The sequence below is a fragment of the Melanotaenia boesemani genome, chromosome 13 (genome assembly GCF_017639745.1).
Source record: "Melanotaenia boesemani isolate fMelBoe1 chromosome 13, fMelBoe1.pri, whole genome shotgun sequence".
In the NCBI taxonomy this organism is placed as follows: domain Eukaryota; kingdom Metazoa; phylum Chordata; class Actinopteri; order Atheriniformes; family Melanotaeniidae; genus Melanotaenia; species Melanotaenia boesemani.
In genome coordinates, this window is record NC_055694.1 from 26709640 (window position 1) to 26724973 (window position 15334).

At 38.4% G+C, this 15334-nt stretch overlaps 1 protein-coding gene across 2 annotated transcripts in view; it reads right to left on the reverse strand.

Annotated features, from left to right (window-relative positions):
* Window positions 1-15334, reverse strand: part of cpne9 (copine family member IX) — a 157331-nt gene that overhangs the window by 52043 nt on the left and 89954 nt on the right. For both annotated transcript variants that reach the window (XM_042003185.1, XM_042003183.1), the window contains exon 17: window positions 14307-14409. In XM_042003185.1, coding sequence (XP_041859119.1) covers window positions 14307-14409 — 103 coding nt within the window. The remainder of the gene's footprint in view (window positions 1-14306; window positions 14410-15334) is intronic.

The following is a 15334-nucleotide window of genomic DNA, read 5'->3' on the forward strand; positions in this document are numbered from 1 at the left end:
AATTGTTGTAGATGACATCGGCGACTTGCCTACAGCATTTGCCCTTCTCTTTGGCCTCACATGTGCTCTGAACTTGGACTATCCTAAGGAGCTGAAGTACACTTTTGAGGCAGTTCAGAAGGTGTTCATTAACTTGGGTTTTTTGGGGGGTGGGGTAAGGGGTTTAACAATCCCATAATGCACCTTTCATTCACTTAATAGTTGAATATTTTTTTTATTCATTTATAGAGTCCATTAAAACAAGTTTGTTTTCTGTAATTTATTCAGTTTGTCATTAGTTTGATTTATTGCTGTTATTTGTAACAAGAAATCAAATTATTTGACAACTCGATTAATTCGTTATTCTCTTTTAAAAGGTGGCATTTGTTTTTAACAATACTGAAAAATATACATCTTCATATGTTCATGTTACCACTTTAACTTGGAACATTTTATGTAAACTGCTGTTCAATTTCTCTGAATAAATTATTATTTTGAAGGGGTATTTGGATTCTTAATTATAGACTTCACAACTAAAGAATGAGAAGTTCAGCCAACTTAAAGTAAGGCAACCAGCTGCAAAGTGTTTTTGAGTAAACTCAACAAACAGGCTTGTGTTGAATCAACCTACATCAAGAGGGTAAATGTAAGTTGAAAAATAAGTTGGGCAAACTCAAAACTACTCTTCAAACATGTTCACACTGTTAAGTTGAGCCAACTTGTGTTCACAAGTTGGCTCAACTTTTTTAAGTGTATTTTCAACTGAACAACTTGAGTTGTTTCAGCTCAAAGATATGAGTAGACTGGACTTGCCATCTTAAGTTTATTGAACTTAACATTATGCATTGATTTACCTTCTTAATTTAGGTTCACACAATGCTTAAGTCCTTAGACAAAGAAGGATGAAATGTTCAGGATTTACTAACTAAAAGGTAAAAAGTCAGCAGGATGAATTTAAATCTGCGAAGCTACCTTCGTCTAAACACATAAGTAACAATATGTGATGAATATCAGCATCCGGTGAACAGACAGAAAGCAGGATTAGAATCTCACAGCTTCTAGATGATGAGGAGAGAGAAATATTCACAATATGCACAATAACTTCCATCCGTGCACCTTCAGTGCTTCATTATCCAGATTTCTGGCCTATAAATTCTCTAAACTTTAATTTTCAGCCTAACTTCACCTGCAGCCTCCGCTACTGAGAGTTAAGAGGTTGACGTCTCATTTCCAGGTGTAACATAAGGTCTGTAGATGTAACTATAAACATGTGTGGTATCCACAGAAAGTCCAGAATCTCAGCTACCAGCTCAGCAAAATCATTTCTATGACCAACACACACACTTAAGACAACAAATAATTCAAAGACCAGCTAAATAAAGTCAGAAAAATATGTAAACATAGATGATGTCTCCCCATGAACACGAACAAACGACTCCTCTACTACAGCAGCAGAATTCACAACAAAGATAACATGCCATGATGCGTTTAGGGTCCTTGCTGTAGTTTTGCTACTACTGACAGCTGTTCTGAGCTCAAGCCTGGACCCAGTAGGATTCCTGTGTTAGTTAGTAAAATAAGGAATCGAACAGGGTCAGTTTGTGGGGTGAATCGATCTAATCTGTTAACTATACCTTGTATAACTCGGAATACAACAGAGACCAGTGTAAACTTCATAAAAGAAGCTGTACTTAATGTTAGGTTGACTCTGTCCAACAAGTCACTGTTAGTTAATGAACTCATCATTTCTCACAGTTTAGATTTTTTTTCTGACAGAAACATGGTTAACAGAAGACACAAGTGCTACAGTTCTTAATGAAACAGCACTCCCTCATTTAAGTTTTATGAATAAATGTCGAACTAAACGGTAGTTGGTAACCGTGGCAACAGAAACTCAGATGCCGGGCAGCAGACATGCCAGATCAGAGCAGCCTGCAGGCTTGTTAAACGATGTAGGAAACTATCTGTGGACTTTGACTGTTTGAAACAAAATGTCGCATCGTCCTCTGGACACACACACAAGCTGTAAGAGCTGCACCCGCCCTCTGAAATGTTTGTATCACATAACATAACTGCGGTCGAACGAGGTGCAGGTTCTTAAAAACTTAAGATTTTACTGGTAAAAAAAAAACAACATTAACGCATTAATAAATTATTTAATATTTTCTCTTTCTTAATGGACCATGGTATAAGCGGGATAATGTTGTTAAAAAATTTGTGCAATTTTGCTGGATTTTTTTTTTTTTTTTACAGTGCATTGTGTTCTGTGTCTATGATACTGGACTTATTTTTGAAGGTTTGAACTTTGAGGGTGTTTAAACAAGAGAGAGAAGTGTTTGGATGATGGGATTAAAAAGGTTAAATTTCTACATGCAAATTTACTGTATATAGGAAAAAACCAAGGTCCACAACCAGATTGCGGAACCTCTGTTAGTATGGTTTTCATCCAAACCAACAAATGTTTGTCTGATCTTCTTCAGACTTGTTGTTTGAGTCAGTAAAGTTTTAATTTTATGACTACAAGAAATTTTCTGATGTGCTCCTATGATAAAAATCCTCAGCAGAACGTTGGCTACATGCGGGCAGAGACTGAATTGCAGCCGTTGCCAGGCAACATCCATCAGGGCTTCTAATATCTAATGGAATCTTTTGAGGGGCGGGGACCAGTTTGGTGTTGTCTAGCAACAGTTATAGAATGTAATTAGCTGAAGGGTGGAGCCTAAGTTTGCTTTGATGATTGTGACATCATTGTTCCTATAAGACCCCCAGCTTTTGTCATCAAGTCAGTACACTTTGAGAACGCATCTCAGTACACATCCCGATTCCAGTCTTTGAAGAAAGGAAATACAGAACAATTGTTTTGAAAATGGCAAAAGATCAAGCCCACAGTGGACAACCCGAGACGGTCATGAGATATACATCTCTGAAGTCAATCTGGGATCTTGACGATCTCCAGGAGTCTTCTAGCTCACAAAACGTTGGAGTTGTTGAAAATTGTCCCTCACTAGAGAAAATGACACCTGAAAACAAAAGACACCAGAGTAAGAGGGACAACACTCAGGCTAAAACGTCCAAAGTTTCAAAGAAACGTAAGGACGTCAAGAAAATTACATTTGGACTGATTGTGGGAAACAGTTCTATGAAGCCTGTCTGGGATCTACGATCAGAATCCAAGAACAAAAACCATGAGGCTAATCTCGAGGAAATCCCTCAGCTACCAAAGTTGGTTGCTCCGATGCCTGCAGAACAGTCTGTACAGACTACGAAATGTGTGTCTTACTCTGCTGCATTGCTGAAGAATCTGCAGACAAAAACGTCTGAAGATCACAAAAGCAGATCTGAGACTGTTTCACCTGCAGAGCCTCCCGTCAAAAAAGCTGATTTAGCTGCGACGGGAGCTAAAAGTGATGTTCTAACACCTGTTGCAGACGAGGTTCCCCAACATGGAGAAACTCTTTCTGAGCAAGCAACTGGATCCAAAATATTCTACGGGATCCCTGCAGAAATGTATTATGAGAAACCAGTTGCAACAGGAGATCAACAAAAAAAGAAACGCCGCAAGAAAAAGAAGTATTCATCTACGGAGGTTAACTGGAATGCCATGTATGAAACGATACATGAAACTTATGAAGACTATATTGACGGATTTCCTCTCCATGCAAATTTGTCTAAAGGCCCATCAACCTTACAGGAGAAAGGTGAGTCTAACTCTGGCGTTTTGGTGAACAGTGAGAAATTCCCTGCACTGCAGACAAAGACATCTGAAGATCACGAGAGCAAGAGAGACGACAACACAATTGATGTTTGCAAGAAATCTGAGAACCTGGAGAATCTCCAGAAAATAACATTTGGAGGCCCGGGATCAGAAATCCCAGCTGAACTTGTTACAAACACAGACCAGTCCAGCAAGGCTGAGAAACATCTTAGGTTCAAAGGAGAGCTCGAAGGAGATCAAAAGAAAGTTAAACAAGGTAAGGTCAGGAGACGTAAACCTTTGGCACCTATCTTTGAGGTGCCCTCTCCTCAGGCACCAACATTTCCTGAAACTTCAGTGAAATCTGGAAGCCTGAACCCTTCAGTAACATTCGGAGGCCCAGGATGTGAAATCCCAGCTGAGCGCATTGCAAAACCTTTGGTTCAAAGCAAAAATACAGAATCCAGTCATCAACCATCAGAGACTAAAGTTGCTGATGTTCTGCATGAAAACCTAAATCAGTCCTGTCATCAGGCAGAGAGTCAACCTGAAGCAAGCCTTTCTGAGCTAGCACCTGTATCCAACATGCTTGCTCCGATCCCTGCAGAACAGTCTGTACAGACTTCGAATGTGTGCCTTACTCTGGTGCATTGCTGAAGAATCTGCAGACAAAAACGTCTGAAGATCATAAAAACAGATCTGAGACTGTTTCACCTGCAGAGCCTCCCGTCAAAGAAGCTGAACAAGATTTAGCTGCGACGGGAGCTGAAAGTGATGTTTTAACACCTGTTGCAGACGAGGTTCCCCAACATGGAGAAACTCTTTCTGAGCAAGCAACTGGATCCAAAATATTTTACGGGATCCCTGCAGAAATGTATTATGAGAAACCAGTTGCAACAGGAGATCAACAAAAAAAGAAACGCCGCAAGAAAAAGAAGTATTCATCTACGGAGGTTAACTGGAATGCCATGTATGAAACGATACATGAAACCTATGAAGACTATATTGACGGATTTCCTCTCCATGCAAAATTGTCTAAAGGCCCATCAACCTTACAGGAGAAAGGTGAGTCTAACTCTGGCGTTTTGTTGAACAGTGAGGAATTCCCTGCACTGCAGACAAAGACATCTGAAGATAACGAGAGCAAGAGAGATGACAACACAAATGACGTTTGCAAGGAATCTGAGAACCTGGAGAATCCCCAGAAAATAACAATTGGAGGCCCGGGATCAGAAATTCCAACTGAACTCATTGCAGAACCTTTGGTTGTAATAAAACCAACACAAGTTCAGCTTGAGGAAATCTCCAGTCATCCACCATCAGAGACTGAAGTTGTTGATGCTCTGCCTGAAAACCTAAAGCAGTCCTGTCATCAGGCAGAGAGTCAAACATCTGAACATCCAATAGACAGAAGACAGGAAGACAACACAAAGGCTGAGCTGGAAAGTCTTAAGGCTGTTTCATCTGCACAGCCTCCAGTCAGAGAACCTGAAAAAGATTCATCTGTACTGGTAACCAACAGTGTTGTCAATATGTCTGTTGCAGACCAAGTTCCCCAACCTGGAGCAAGCCTGTCAGAACAAGAATCTCTATCCAACACGCTTGCTCCGATCCCTGGAGAACAGTCTGTACAGACTCCCACCAAGCCAGCGTTGGAGAATGAAACACCTGTTCCACAAGAAAACAAGTCTGTCATCGAGGAGCCAAGAGCAGCAGAACAACAAAGTAAAAGAAGACGACGCAAGAAATGTAAGAAAAATCTCATTTTGGCGCCTGTCTGGAATCAACCCTTGGAACCCTTGAAAATTATCCATCAGGATAATCTTGAGGAAGTCCCTCAGAAACCAAAGTTGGTTGAAGATCCATCAAATGTCCAGGACAAAGATGAGTCTTACTCTGGTGCATTGCTGAACACTGAGGCAGAGAGTCAAACATCTGAACATCACATAGACAGGACTCAAAAAGACCTCAAGATGTCTGAAAACCTTGAGAATCCACAAACATCTGGAAACCAAGGATCAGAAATCCCTGTTGGGGTCCTTTCAGAATCTGTGGTTCTGATCCCACCAACAGAACCACAGCCTGAATCGATCCCTTCATTGCCAGCACCTCCAGCTGCAGATCCAAATCCAATCCTTAAACTTCTGCTGCCCAACAAACCAACAAACAACCAGTTTGTCAACAAGAACCATGTTGATGAACAGAACATCCCTCACAGCGCCGGTCTGCTGATGATCCCAGAGCTCCAGTTTCATCAGACCTTGGCTGTAAAGGATGAAAAGATCGCAGAGCTCCAGAAACAACACGAGGAGTTGCTGAATCAGCTAACAGAACTGCAAAATCAGGTCTACAACAATAACACCATGCAGTCATTAGCATCCAAGCAGGTGCAGAAACTGGAGGCAGAACTCCAGGAGGAGAGAAAGAATAGAGAATTGGCTGAGACTTCGTTATCTGAGCTGCAACGTGAAACGAACGAAGCCAAAACCGAACTGCGCCAGATTCACATTCAGCTCCAGGTTCAACAACGGGACAACAGTGATGAGAAAACGGCTCTCATGACTGAGGTAGAGAGGCTGAAACAACAAATGAACTCTCAGAAATCCGTGTCTAAGAAAGAGGCAGCCATCCTGTATGCTGAACTGAGGAAAAAGCATCAGCAGCAGGCAGACGTCTCCAGCAGAGTCATCCAACTGGAAGAAGCTCTCACTGCTGAGAAGTCAAGAGCATCTAGAGCTGAGACCTGCTTGGCCCAGGAGATGGAGGAGAGCTCTAGAATAAAGTCTGCTCTGGTGAAAACCCAGGAAGAACTTGAGGAGCAGAAACACCAATGGGAGCAGCACAAGAACCTTCGCCTTGTTGAGAGAGAAGAAACTAAAACCTCCACAGAAAGATCCGTGATGGAGTCTGAGAGAGAAGTGGAAGACCAGAAGCAGCAGCAAGACGAAAGGTCAGAGCTTCTAGAAAAAATATTCTCTCTGAAGAAGTATCAAGAAGAGCAAAAACGAGAGAGAAAAAGCTTCAGTGAGAACATACTGAAGAGAGTTCAGAACCTAGAAGCTCTGATGTTAATCACAGAACAAGACTAAAAGACATCTGTGAGCCAGTAATCCCTCAGCGCTGGACGCTGAATTTCTGGCATAAAAACGTACCCCTATTTTTTTATTTTTATATTATTTTAATATATTATTTTTATATAGCCTTAAATATGGCTACTTTCTCCCTCTTGCCCTGTCCTTCACCCCCACTGAACACGATTTGACTGAAAAGAAATCACAAAGACATCTTAATTGATTTTAAGATCTCATTGTTTATACTTTCAGAAAATAAATACCTAATTATACCTTCAGGGGTAAAATGGGTTGTCACTGGTGTGGGACCCTCAAAGGTGCTGCTGTTCCCTTAACAGTGCAGTTTTTTACCTTATTAAGACCAGACGGCCCCCAGAGGAACAGTATTGGTCTTTATGAGGTATAAACCGTGCTGTAGAGGGTTCAGCTGCACCTTTAAGGGTTTTATCCCAGTGATAATCCTTTGCACCCTTAATGGTATAATTAGGTATTCATTCCCTGAAAGTGTAGCTGTATAGTTCAACAGAAATTTTACAGCCACACAATGACAGAGATGATTGTAGCTGAGAAATAGCCAGTCATCAAAAAAAAAAAAAAGAAAAAAAAAAAAAAATTTAACCAAACATCAGTGGGTCTTTCTCCTTTTCCCTTTACTCTTTACCACACCTCTTTTTTCCACTTTCCTCCTTTCCTATCCCTTCTAAAAAAAAAAAAAAAAAAAAAAAAAAAATAATAATAATTTAAATAAACAACCCAAAACAAAACTATGGTTTATGTTCAGTCCTTTTTTACTTCTTTCTGTGAGTCTAAAAATGTAAAACATGATATGAAATGTGAAAAATGTTGTTAAAAATTAAGGTTAGATATTTAACAAAGATCATTCATCATTATACTATTAAAATTATCATTATCTTAATGCTTATTATTACTGCTTAAACAATATATAAAAAAACAAATAAACAAAAGGGAAATAAAAACAAACAAAACACCAAACAAAACCATCATCTGAGGCCTGTTCCAGAAAGAAGGTTCAACAAAATCTAATCAAAAACTCTGAACTTTAAGTAAGATCAGCTAATTTTAGCTACTTCAGTAGCATCTTTACCCAGAATCCGACATGTTTATGGATCACAATAAAAAAAATCACCATTAGTCGGATTCTGATCCCTGGGGTCTGTTCCAGAAAGCAGCTTGTGTAGAAACTGAGTGTGTCAACCTCCAATTTATGGAAACTGGGTTTTTTTTTCCCCTGAGTCTGTTACCATGGTTATTACCATTACCATGACTCTATAAAGTAAACCTGCTCAAAACTCTTTTGTCATGCATATTCAACGTCACACACGGTTGACGTTCAGTGACATCAGAGTAGGTTTTGTGCTTTGCACTGCAGTACTATTTTTATTTATTTAGTTTTTATGTAAATGGGATCTATCTTTATAACAGTGGCAACACAGAACAATCTGGAAAGAGAAAGGTGTGTAAAGTCATGAGAAAAGTCAACACATGTCTCAAATCACAATTCCATAAAATAATCTTGTGTAGAGGACCACTATTAGTTCCTCTGTCGGCCTCTCTGGATCCTAGTAGTACTGGTCAGATAAAGTTTCTTTTTTTTTTTTTACTAAAGCTGCATCTTTCTTGTCAGATGCTCAATTCACTCCATATGAAGTGGTGAGCAGAGTTTTCTGATTTAAAAAGTCTCAAACTATAGTTAAAATATTGATAAAACAAAAATAAAAAGTATAGGATGCCATGAAGTGATGCAATCGGTCTCAGAAACTATATGAATCTAATATGATACATTAGGTGTTAAAGGGTTAAATCCTGCTTTCCGGTGTTGGTATTGTTGTACGTATGTGAGACCCAGTTCATCAGCAGGAGGCAGTTATGGACATGCTGAGGTCCCCGTATTAGTATGTTATTTATCTAAAATGATACATTAGGTGTTAAAGGGTTAAATCCTGCTTGCTGGTGTGGTACATAGTTGTACGTATGTGAGACCCAGTTCATCAGCAGGAGGCAGTTATGGACATGCTGAGGTCCCGGTATTAGTATGTTATTCATCTAAAATGATACATTAGGTGTTAAAGGGTTAAATCCTGCTTTCTGGGGCTGCCAGTTTTGATTTGCAACACGGTGAAGTGATGGTAAACTTTATCGTATGCAATAGGTACACAGATACATGCCTCAGGTACGTATGTGAGACCCAGTTCCAGGGGCCCATGAAGAGAAACTAAAGTGCCTCCCCAACCCTGAAAATTTTGATACTATAATACATAAAATTAGCTATTTAAATGATATTTTGACCATCATACCTATATTTGTGAAATGAAAAACATGACAGGTTACTTGGTAGGGGAAGCACTAAAAATACAATGAAGTTCATTTAGAAATGACTTTATATTCCAACAACCATCTCTCTTTTTTTAAATACTTAAACATGAAAATAAAATGCATTTATAATCTGTGGAGAAACAGATCAAATCTCAGCTAAAACACCATCAAAAACAAACTGGCCACTCGTTTTTTAAGATATTACATTGTGAGCGTTATCACTGAACATTATTACTGAACAAGAGGCAACAAAAAATTAATAAATACGAATAAATAAATAAAATCATAACCAAATGGTAAAATAAATTAGGTAGGCTTAGAAAAAAAAAATAGCGGAACCTCACATGGTTTATTGTATTATATGAACTGAAATACAGTCACAAGCAAACTACTGTAGAGATTTACAACCAAACAACGGCTGGGAGCTGTCCTTAAAATTAAATAATCACATTTAAAAGGTAGAACTTTGTGTAATAAGTGGTGCTGGGCAACTGCTAAAATTTTTAATCACAATTAATCGCATGACATGCTACGATTAATCGCATTGTTACGCGCAAAATGTCTCTTTCCTTTAAAACATAACACACCTGAATAAAATCAAATGGATTCAACAGCTTGTTGTCAACCTCTTTACAATAACCCATTAATTTCAGTCAGGTGTGTTAGATCAGGGAAACAATGAAAACCTGCAGGACACCGGCCCTTGATGACCGGAGTTTGACACCTGCTACACACCCCTGCTTTAAAAGAAGGCCTACAGCTATATAAAGAAAATTTTACTTTATATAATTATTATATAATTATCCACAAATATCTACATCCCTTAGAAGAAAGTCTAAAGGTATAAAGGTTTTTGTGTTTTTCTTTATTTTAAAACCTAAGAATGGAAAACGTGGTTCTTAAAAAATAACAAATATCCTATGGTGGCTCTACTTTAAAAATATATATATTAAGTTTCCTTTTTGAAAAGGTCTCGTAACATTTGCCGCTCTAAAGGAGTTTTATTTAGCTGGCTGAGGGAAAAAATGGCTCTTTGGATTGGAAAGGCTGCAGACCCCTGCACTAAACACATAAACACGTTTAGCAGCAGTTTCCTCTTTAAACAGCAACAGTTAAAATATTTTTTAATATATTTAAAATCAAATATTTATGACAAAGAAGGATGAAATGTTCAGGATTTACAACTAAAAGGTAAAAAGTCAGCAGGATGAATTTAAAGCTGTGAAGCTGCCTTCGTCTAAACAAATAAGGAACAATATGTGATGAATATCAGCCATCAGGTGAACAGACAGAAAGCACGATTAGAATCTCACAGCTTCTAGATGATGAGGAGAAAGAAATATTCACAATATGCACAATAACTTCCATCCATGCACCTTCAGTGCTTCATTATCCAAATTTCTGGCCTATAAATTCTCTGAACTTTAATTTTCAGCTTGACTGCACCTGCAGCCAAGATTTACTGATCACTCAGAATGTCCAACCAACCTGCTTCTCTGTTAGGAAGAGGTACATTAATGAAAGAACAAGTGCTAAGTTTGTGGAGGCCATAGCTATGTTACCAACAACCAGTGCAGAGTCAGTTGATGGACTCCTGGATCATTTCAATCTGAAAATCTTGAATGTAATGGATGCTGTTGCACCGATAAGAATCAAGAGCACTTTGATCAAACAGAAAACACCATGGAGAAACACCACTGTGGTTACCAGCCTACAAAGAGAATGCAGAAAAACTGAGCGGAAATGGCGGAAAAATAAACTTCAAATTTACTATAAGCTGTAAAAACAAAGCCTGCATTACTATAACAATGAGCTGTGCAAGGCCAGAGAGCTGCATTTATCTGAAATGATTAGCAGGAATGTCAACAATTCTCTCTGTTTGCTATGATTGAAAAACTTACTAATCCTTCTATACTGATAAGCCCAGAGCTCCTTTCCACTGAGAAATGCAACCAATCTGCCAACTTTTTTAGCCAAAAAATTAAAACAATTAGGCAAAATATTAATTCCACACATTCACACAAGAAAACTAGTCTGTGTTTAAAACCCAGAAATAATTCTGATGTTATGTAGCAATTTAAAATGGTCGATTTAAAATTCCTTCAAGAAACAGTTTTGCATTTGCAATCAACAACACGCACTCTGGACATGATACCATCCGACTTTTTAAAAACAGTTTTTACCTCAGTAGAAAGTGATCTCCTACTGATAGTTAACAGCTCACTGGCATCAGGCATTTTTCCCAAGTCACTAAAGATAGCTGCTATTAAGCCATTCCTAAAGAAAAGGAGTCTAGATGCCTCTATAATGAACAACTATAGACCTGTCTCTAACCTCTCTTTTATTTCCAAGATTATTGAGAAAGTTATATTTCACCAGTTTAATGACTTTTTAAATGAAAGTGGAAATCTTGATAAATTTCAGTCTGGCTCCCGACCTCATCACAGCACTGAAACAGCTCTGGTCAAAGTGTTAAATGACATTAGGTTGAATACTCATTCTGGTCAAGTATCAGTCCTGGTTCTGTTGGATCTCAGTGCTGTGTTTGATACTGTAGATCACAGAATCCTGTTGCACAGGCTGGAAAACTGGGTTGGACTTTCTGGAGCAGTTCTTAACTGGTTCAGGTCCTATTTAGAAGTTATTTTGTTACGATCGGCAGCTTTGGCCATGACTTGTGGAGTCCCCCAGGGGTCAGTCCTTGGACCTCTTCTGTTCAACTTGTATATGCTCCCTTTGGGTCAAATATTACAGAACTATAGCATTAGTTATCAAAGTTATGCAGATGATACACAACTTTATGTGTCTCTGTCACCAGATGACTGCAGTCCAATAGACTTATTGTATCAGTGTCTGGAGCAAATAAACACCTGGATGAAGGAGAATCTTCTACAATTAAATGAAGACAAAACTGAGATTATTCTGTTTGGTAGCAAAGAGAAGAGGGTCAGCATTGGCAAACACCTGGAGACTCGGGCTCTTAAAATCGCTGACCAAGTTCGTAACCTGGGAGTGTTGATAGACTCAGACCTGACTTTCAGCAGCCACATCAAAGCTGTCACTAAGAAGCTTTTTACCAGCTCAGAAACATCAACAGAATTAAAAGTCTAGTCTCCCAGAAAGACCAGGAGAAACTCATCCATGCATTCATCTCCAGTAGGCTGGATTACTGTAATGGTCTTTTAACAGGACTTCCTAAAAAGAGCATTAAACATCTGCAGCTCATCCAGAACACTGCTGCTAGAGTTTTAACCAGGACTAAGAGATCTGAACACATCACACCAGTTTTGAAATCTTTACACTGGCTTCCAGTCAGTCACAGAATAGATTTTAAAACCCTTCTGATTGTTTACAAATCCCAGAATGGTTTAGGCCCAGAATACATCTGTGAAATGTTCAGAGAATATAAACCTAGTAGAACTCTTAGATCCAAAGACTCTGGTCAACTAGTCCAGACCAGAGTCCAGACTAAACATGGAGAAGCAGCATTTAGCTGTTATGCTGCAAACAAGTGGAACAAACTGCCAGTGGAGATTAAACTTTCACCAAATGTAGACATTTTTAAATCCAGGTTAAAAACATTTCTTTTGTCATGCGCCTATGCATGAAATCTGCACGGTAACTTTTTTTAACTTATCTTGCTTTTAATCATTTTAATGTAATTTATTATTTTATTGTGATTATGTGTTGATGCCTTTTACTATTTCTAAATATCTGTAATGCCTTTGTTTTATGTAAAGCACTTTGAATTGTCCTGTACATGAAATGTGCTATACAAATAAACTGCCTTGCTTTACTGAAAGCTCACATCTCACAGATTCCATAGCTGGAAGTTTCATCTCGCTATGACAAAGATTCCCCGAACCAGAGGCATAAGAAGGCCCAAATTTATGATTTACGTTTGTAAAAGTCAGAAAGCATGTCTTACCTTTGCTGTCTTGCATAAATTAAAACCGCATTTATTAAAAAAAAAAATTTTTTTTTTAAGTTTCTCATTGTCTTTTGGGAGCAGTTTCCCATCCAAAAATCACGATTTTCTGTCCATCTGCATGGGTTTAGACAGACAAAATGAAACGCCGGTTCTTCTTCTTTCTTAAGTTCCAGACAGAAAAGTCTCTTCATTTTAATAAACCCGCTCTCTCCTGATTACATCAGACGCACCGCTGCAGCAGGGAAGGGAGACATGGACGCCATGTTTCTGTCATCAAAGCCAGCAGCCAGAAAAAAAAAAACAAAAACCTTAAGGCGCGATTAAAAAAATTAACGGTGTTAATAAAGCGATGCGTTAATAAAGCCTTGCGTTAACGCGCAATTAATGCGTCCTTGCACTAAAATCTATCAAATTTAGTTACAGTTTGCAGCGACTGTGTTTATCACAATCACACACAACTTCACTTATACATGACTACCATATGATGAGCTGACGTCACTACGTTCCCATGTTTAGAAATTTGAGGTATATTTTCTGAGGCAACATTTTTAAATTTGAACACTTAAAGCAAATCCCAGCAGTGCAAGATGACTTTTCATTAGAAGATTTACTCCCAGTTAGTGCAGCAGTAATCTAAAGGTGGTACATGAGGCAAAAAGTGTGATTAAGAAATTCCAACTTGTTATTTATATCATATTGATAAAGAGAGACTTAAAGTTTAAGACTTATCTGTATCATTAAATGTATATTAAGTTATTTGGTCAGTTTCCAGACTTAGTTCTGTTGGCTGGACAAAGTCTATACGAAATCCAGTCTGTCTGATGCGGACATGACATTCTTAAATGCAGCCTATCTGGATGCTGTCTAAAAAAAAAAAAGTTTAGGGCTGCCTTGCATGTGTGAAAACATGCAGTGGAGTCTTGCTTTAGGCTAGGCTATTAAACTGACGCAACACCCTGAAAAGCACTTAGAGCAAAAACACCTTGTTTTCTCAAAACAAAATCAAAAGAGGCACCAAAGTATTTGGAGGATTTAAAGTAATTATCTGAGAAGTTTACTTTACTCTGCCTGTTAGGTGACAGACACGTAAATGTTGCCGTCCAAACCACACAAAAATATTAATATTGGAAAGTGTATTGCAGCTTCTGTCGTCACCCCACACACAGAGCAGATGTACATCATTAGCAGTAGCATCTGAGGGAAAAGTGATCTTATCCTTAAGTCTCTGTGTTTTTATTTATTTATTTATTTATTTTTTATGTGTGTGTGTGCTGTGTGCGTGTGTTTGTATACTCACATTGACCACAGCCTCTTTGGTCTGGACCATGTCAGATATCACTCCATCTGTGATCATCAACAGGACAAAGTACTGAGAGCCATCTGTAATCTCTGCTGCACAGCTGGGCAGTGAACACACATACACGAACACACACACACACATTTTAAAGCCAGCACTCACAAAGAACACCTGTCTGCACTTTGGCCAAGGACATCTAAGGTTGAATCAAGCTTTGACAAATATATAAAGCCAAACTTATTATGAACTAATACAATTAGATTAATTAGATTTAATATGTTATATTGCTTGTTAAAGTAGGACTATGTAACTTTCTGACCTTAGAAATAAGTGTTTCTGACTCATTTCGATGGCACATTGATATTTATTATGTACATTCCTGGAGAAACAGATGTCCAGCAGCAACCCAAAGCTAAGAAAGCTCACTTCACAACTTTTTTCTCTGGGATGCTATGTCACTTTACAGCCAACTTTAGTAGATGTTAGCAACTACATATCAACATACTGGCCATACTGGCCAACACCCGTTGAAAATTCATCAAAGAAACACAGGAAGAGAGAAAAAGAAAGAGAAAAAAAGGCAAAGCGCAAGAGATATTACAGAACATTGGACCGATTTTTACTGCTTGTAGAGAACTCAGAGTAGAGGTAGGACGCAAGATGGATGCCCATTAGTCGTCATTAGAGTGCGCCTCATTGAGTGAATTTGCCAAAGTTCAGTGTTACTTCTTAAACACAAATATCTGTCAGCCAATCACATGGTGGCAGCTTAATAAATTTAGGCAAGTAAACATGAGGAATCGCTAAACTGAGCATCAGAATGAGAAAGCAAATACTATAACCAGGATTCTTGTCACAACATAACCATATCTGCTTTATTAAACAAATGAACATGAAATGAATTATTCTCACCAGAACAGCTCAGAGTTCCATAACAAAGAAAAAATAAATATGTAAATAAAATAAAACAATATAAAAAACAGAGGAGAGGAGAAATATTATTACCCTACTTTTTGAATTACCACTGT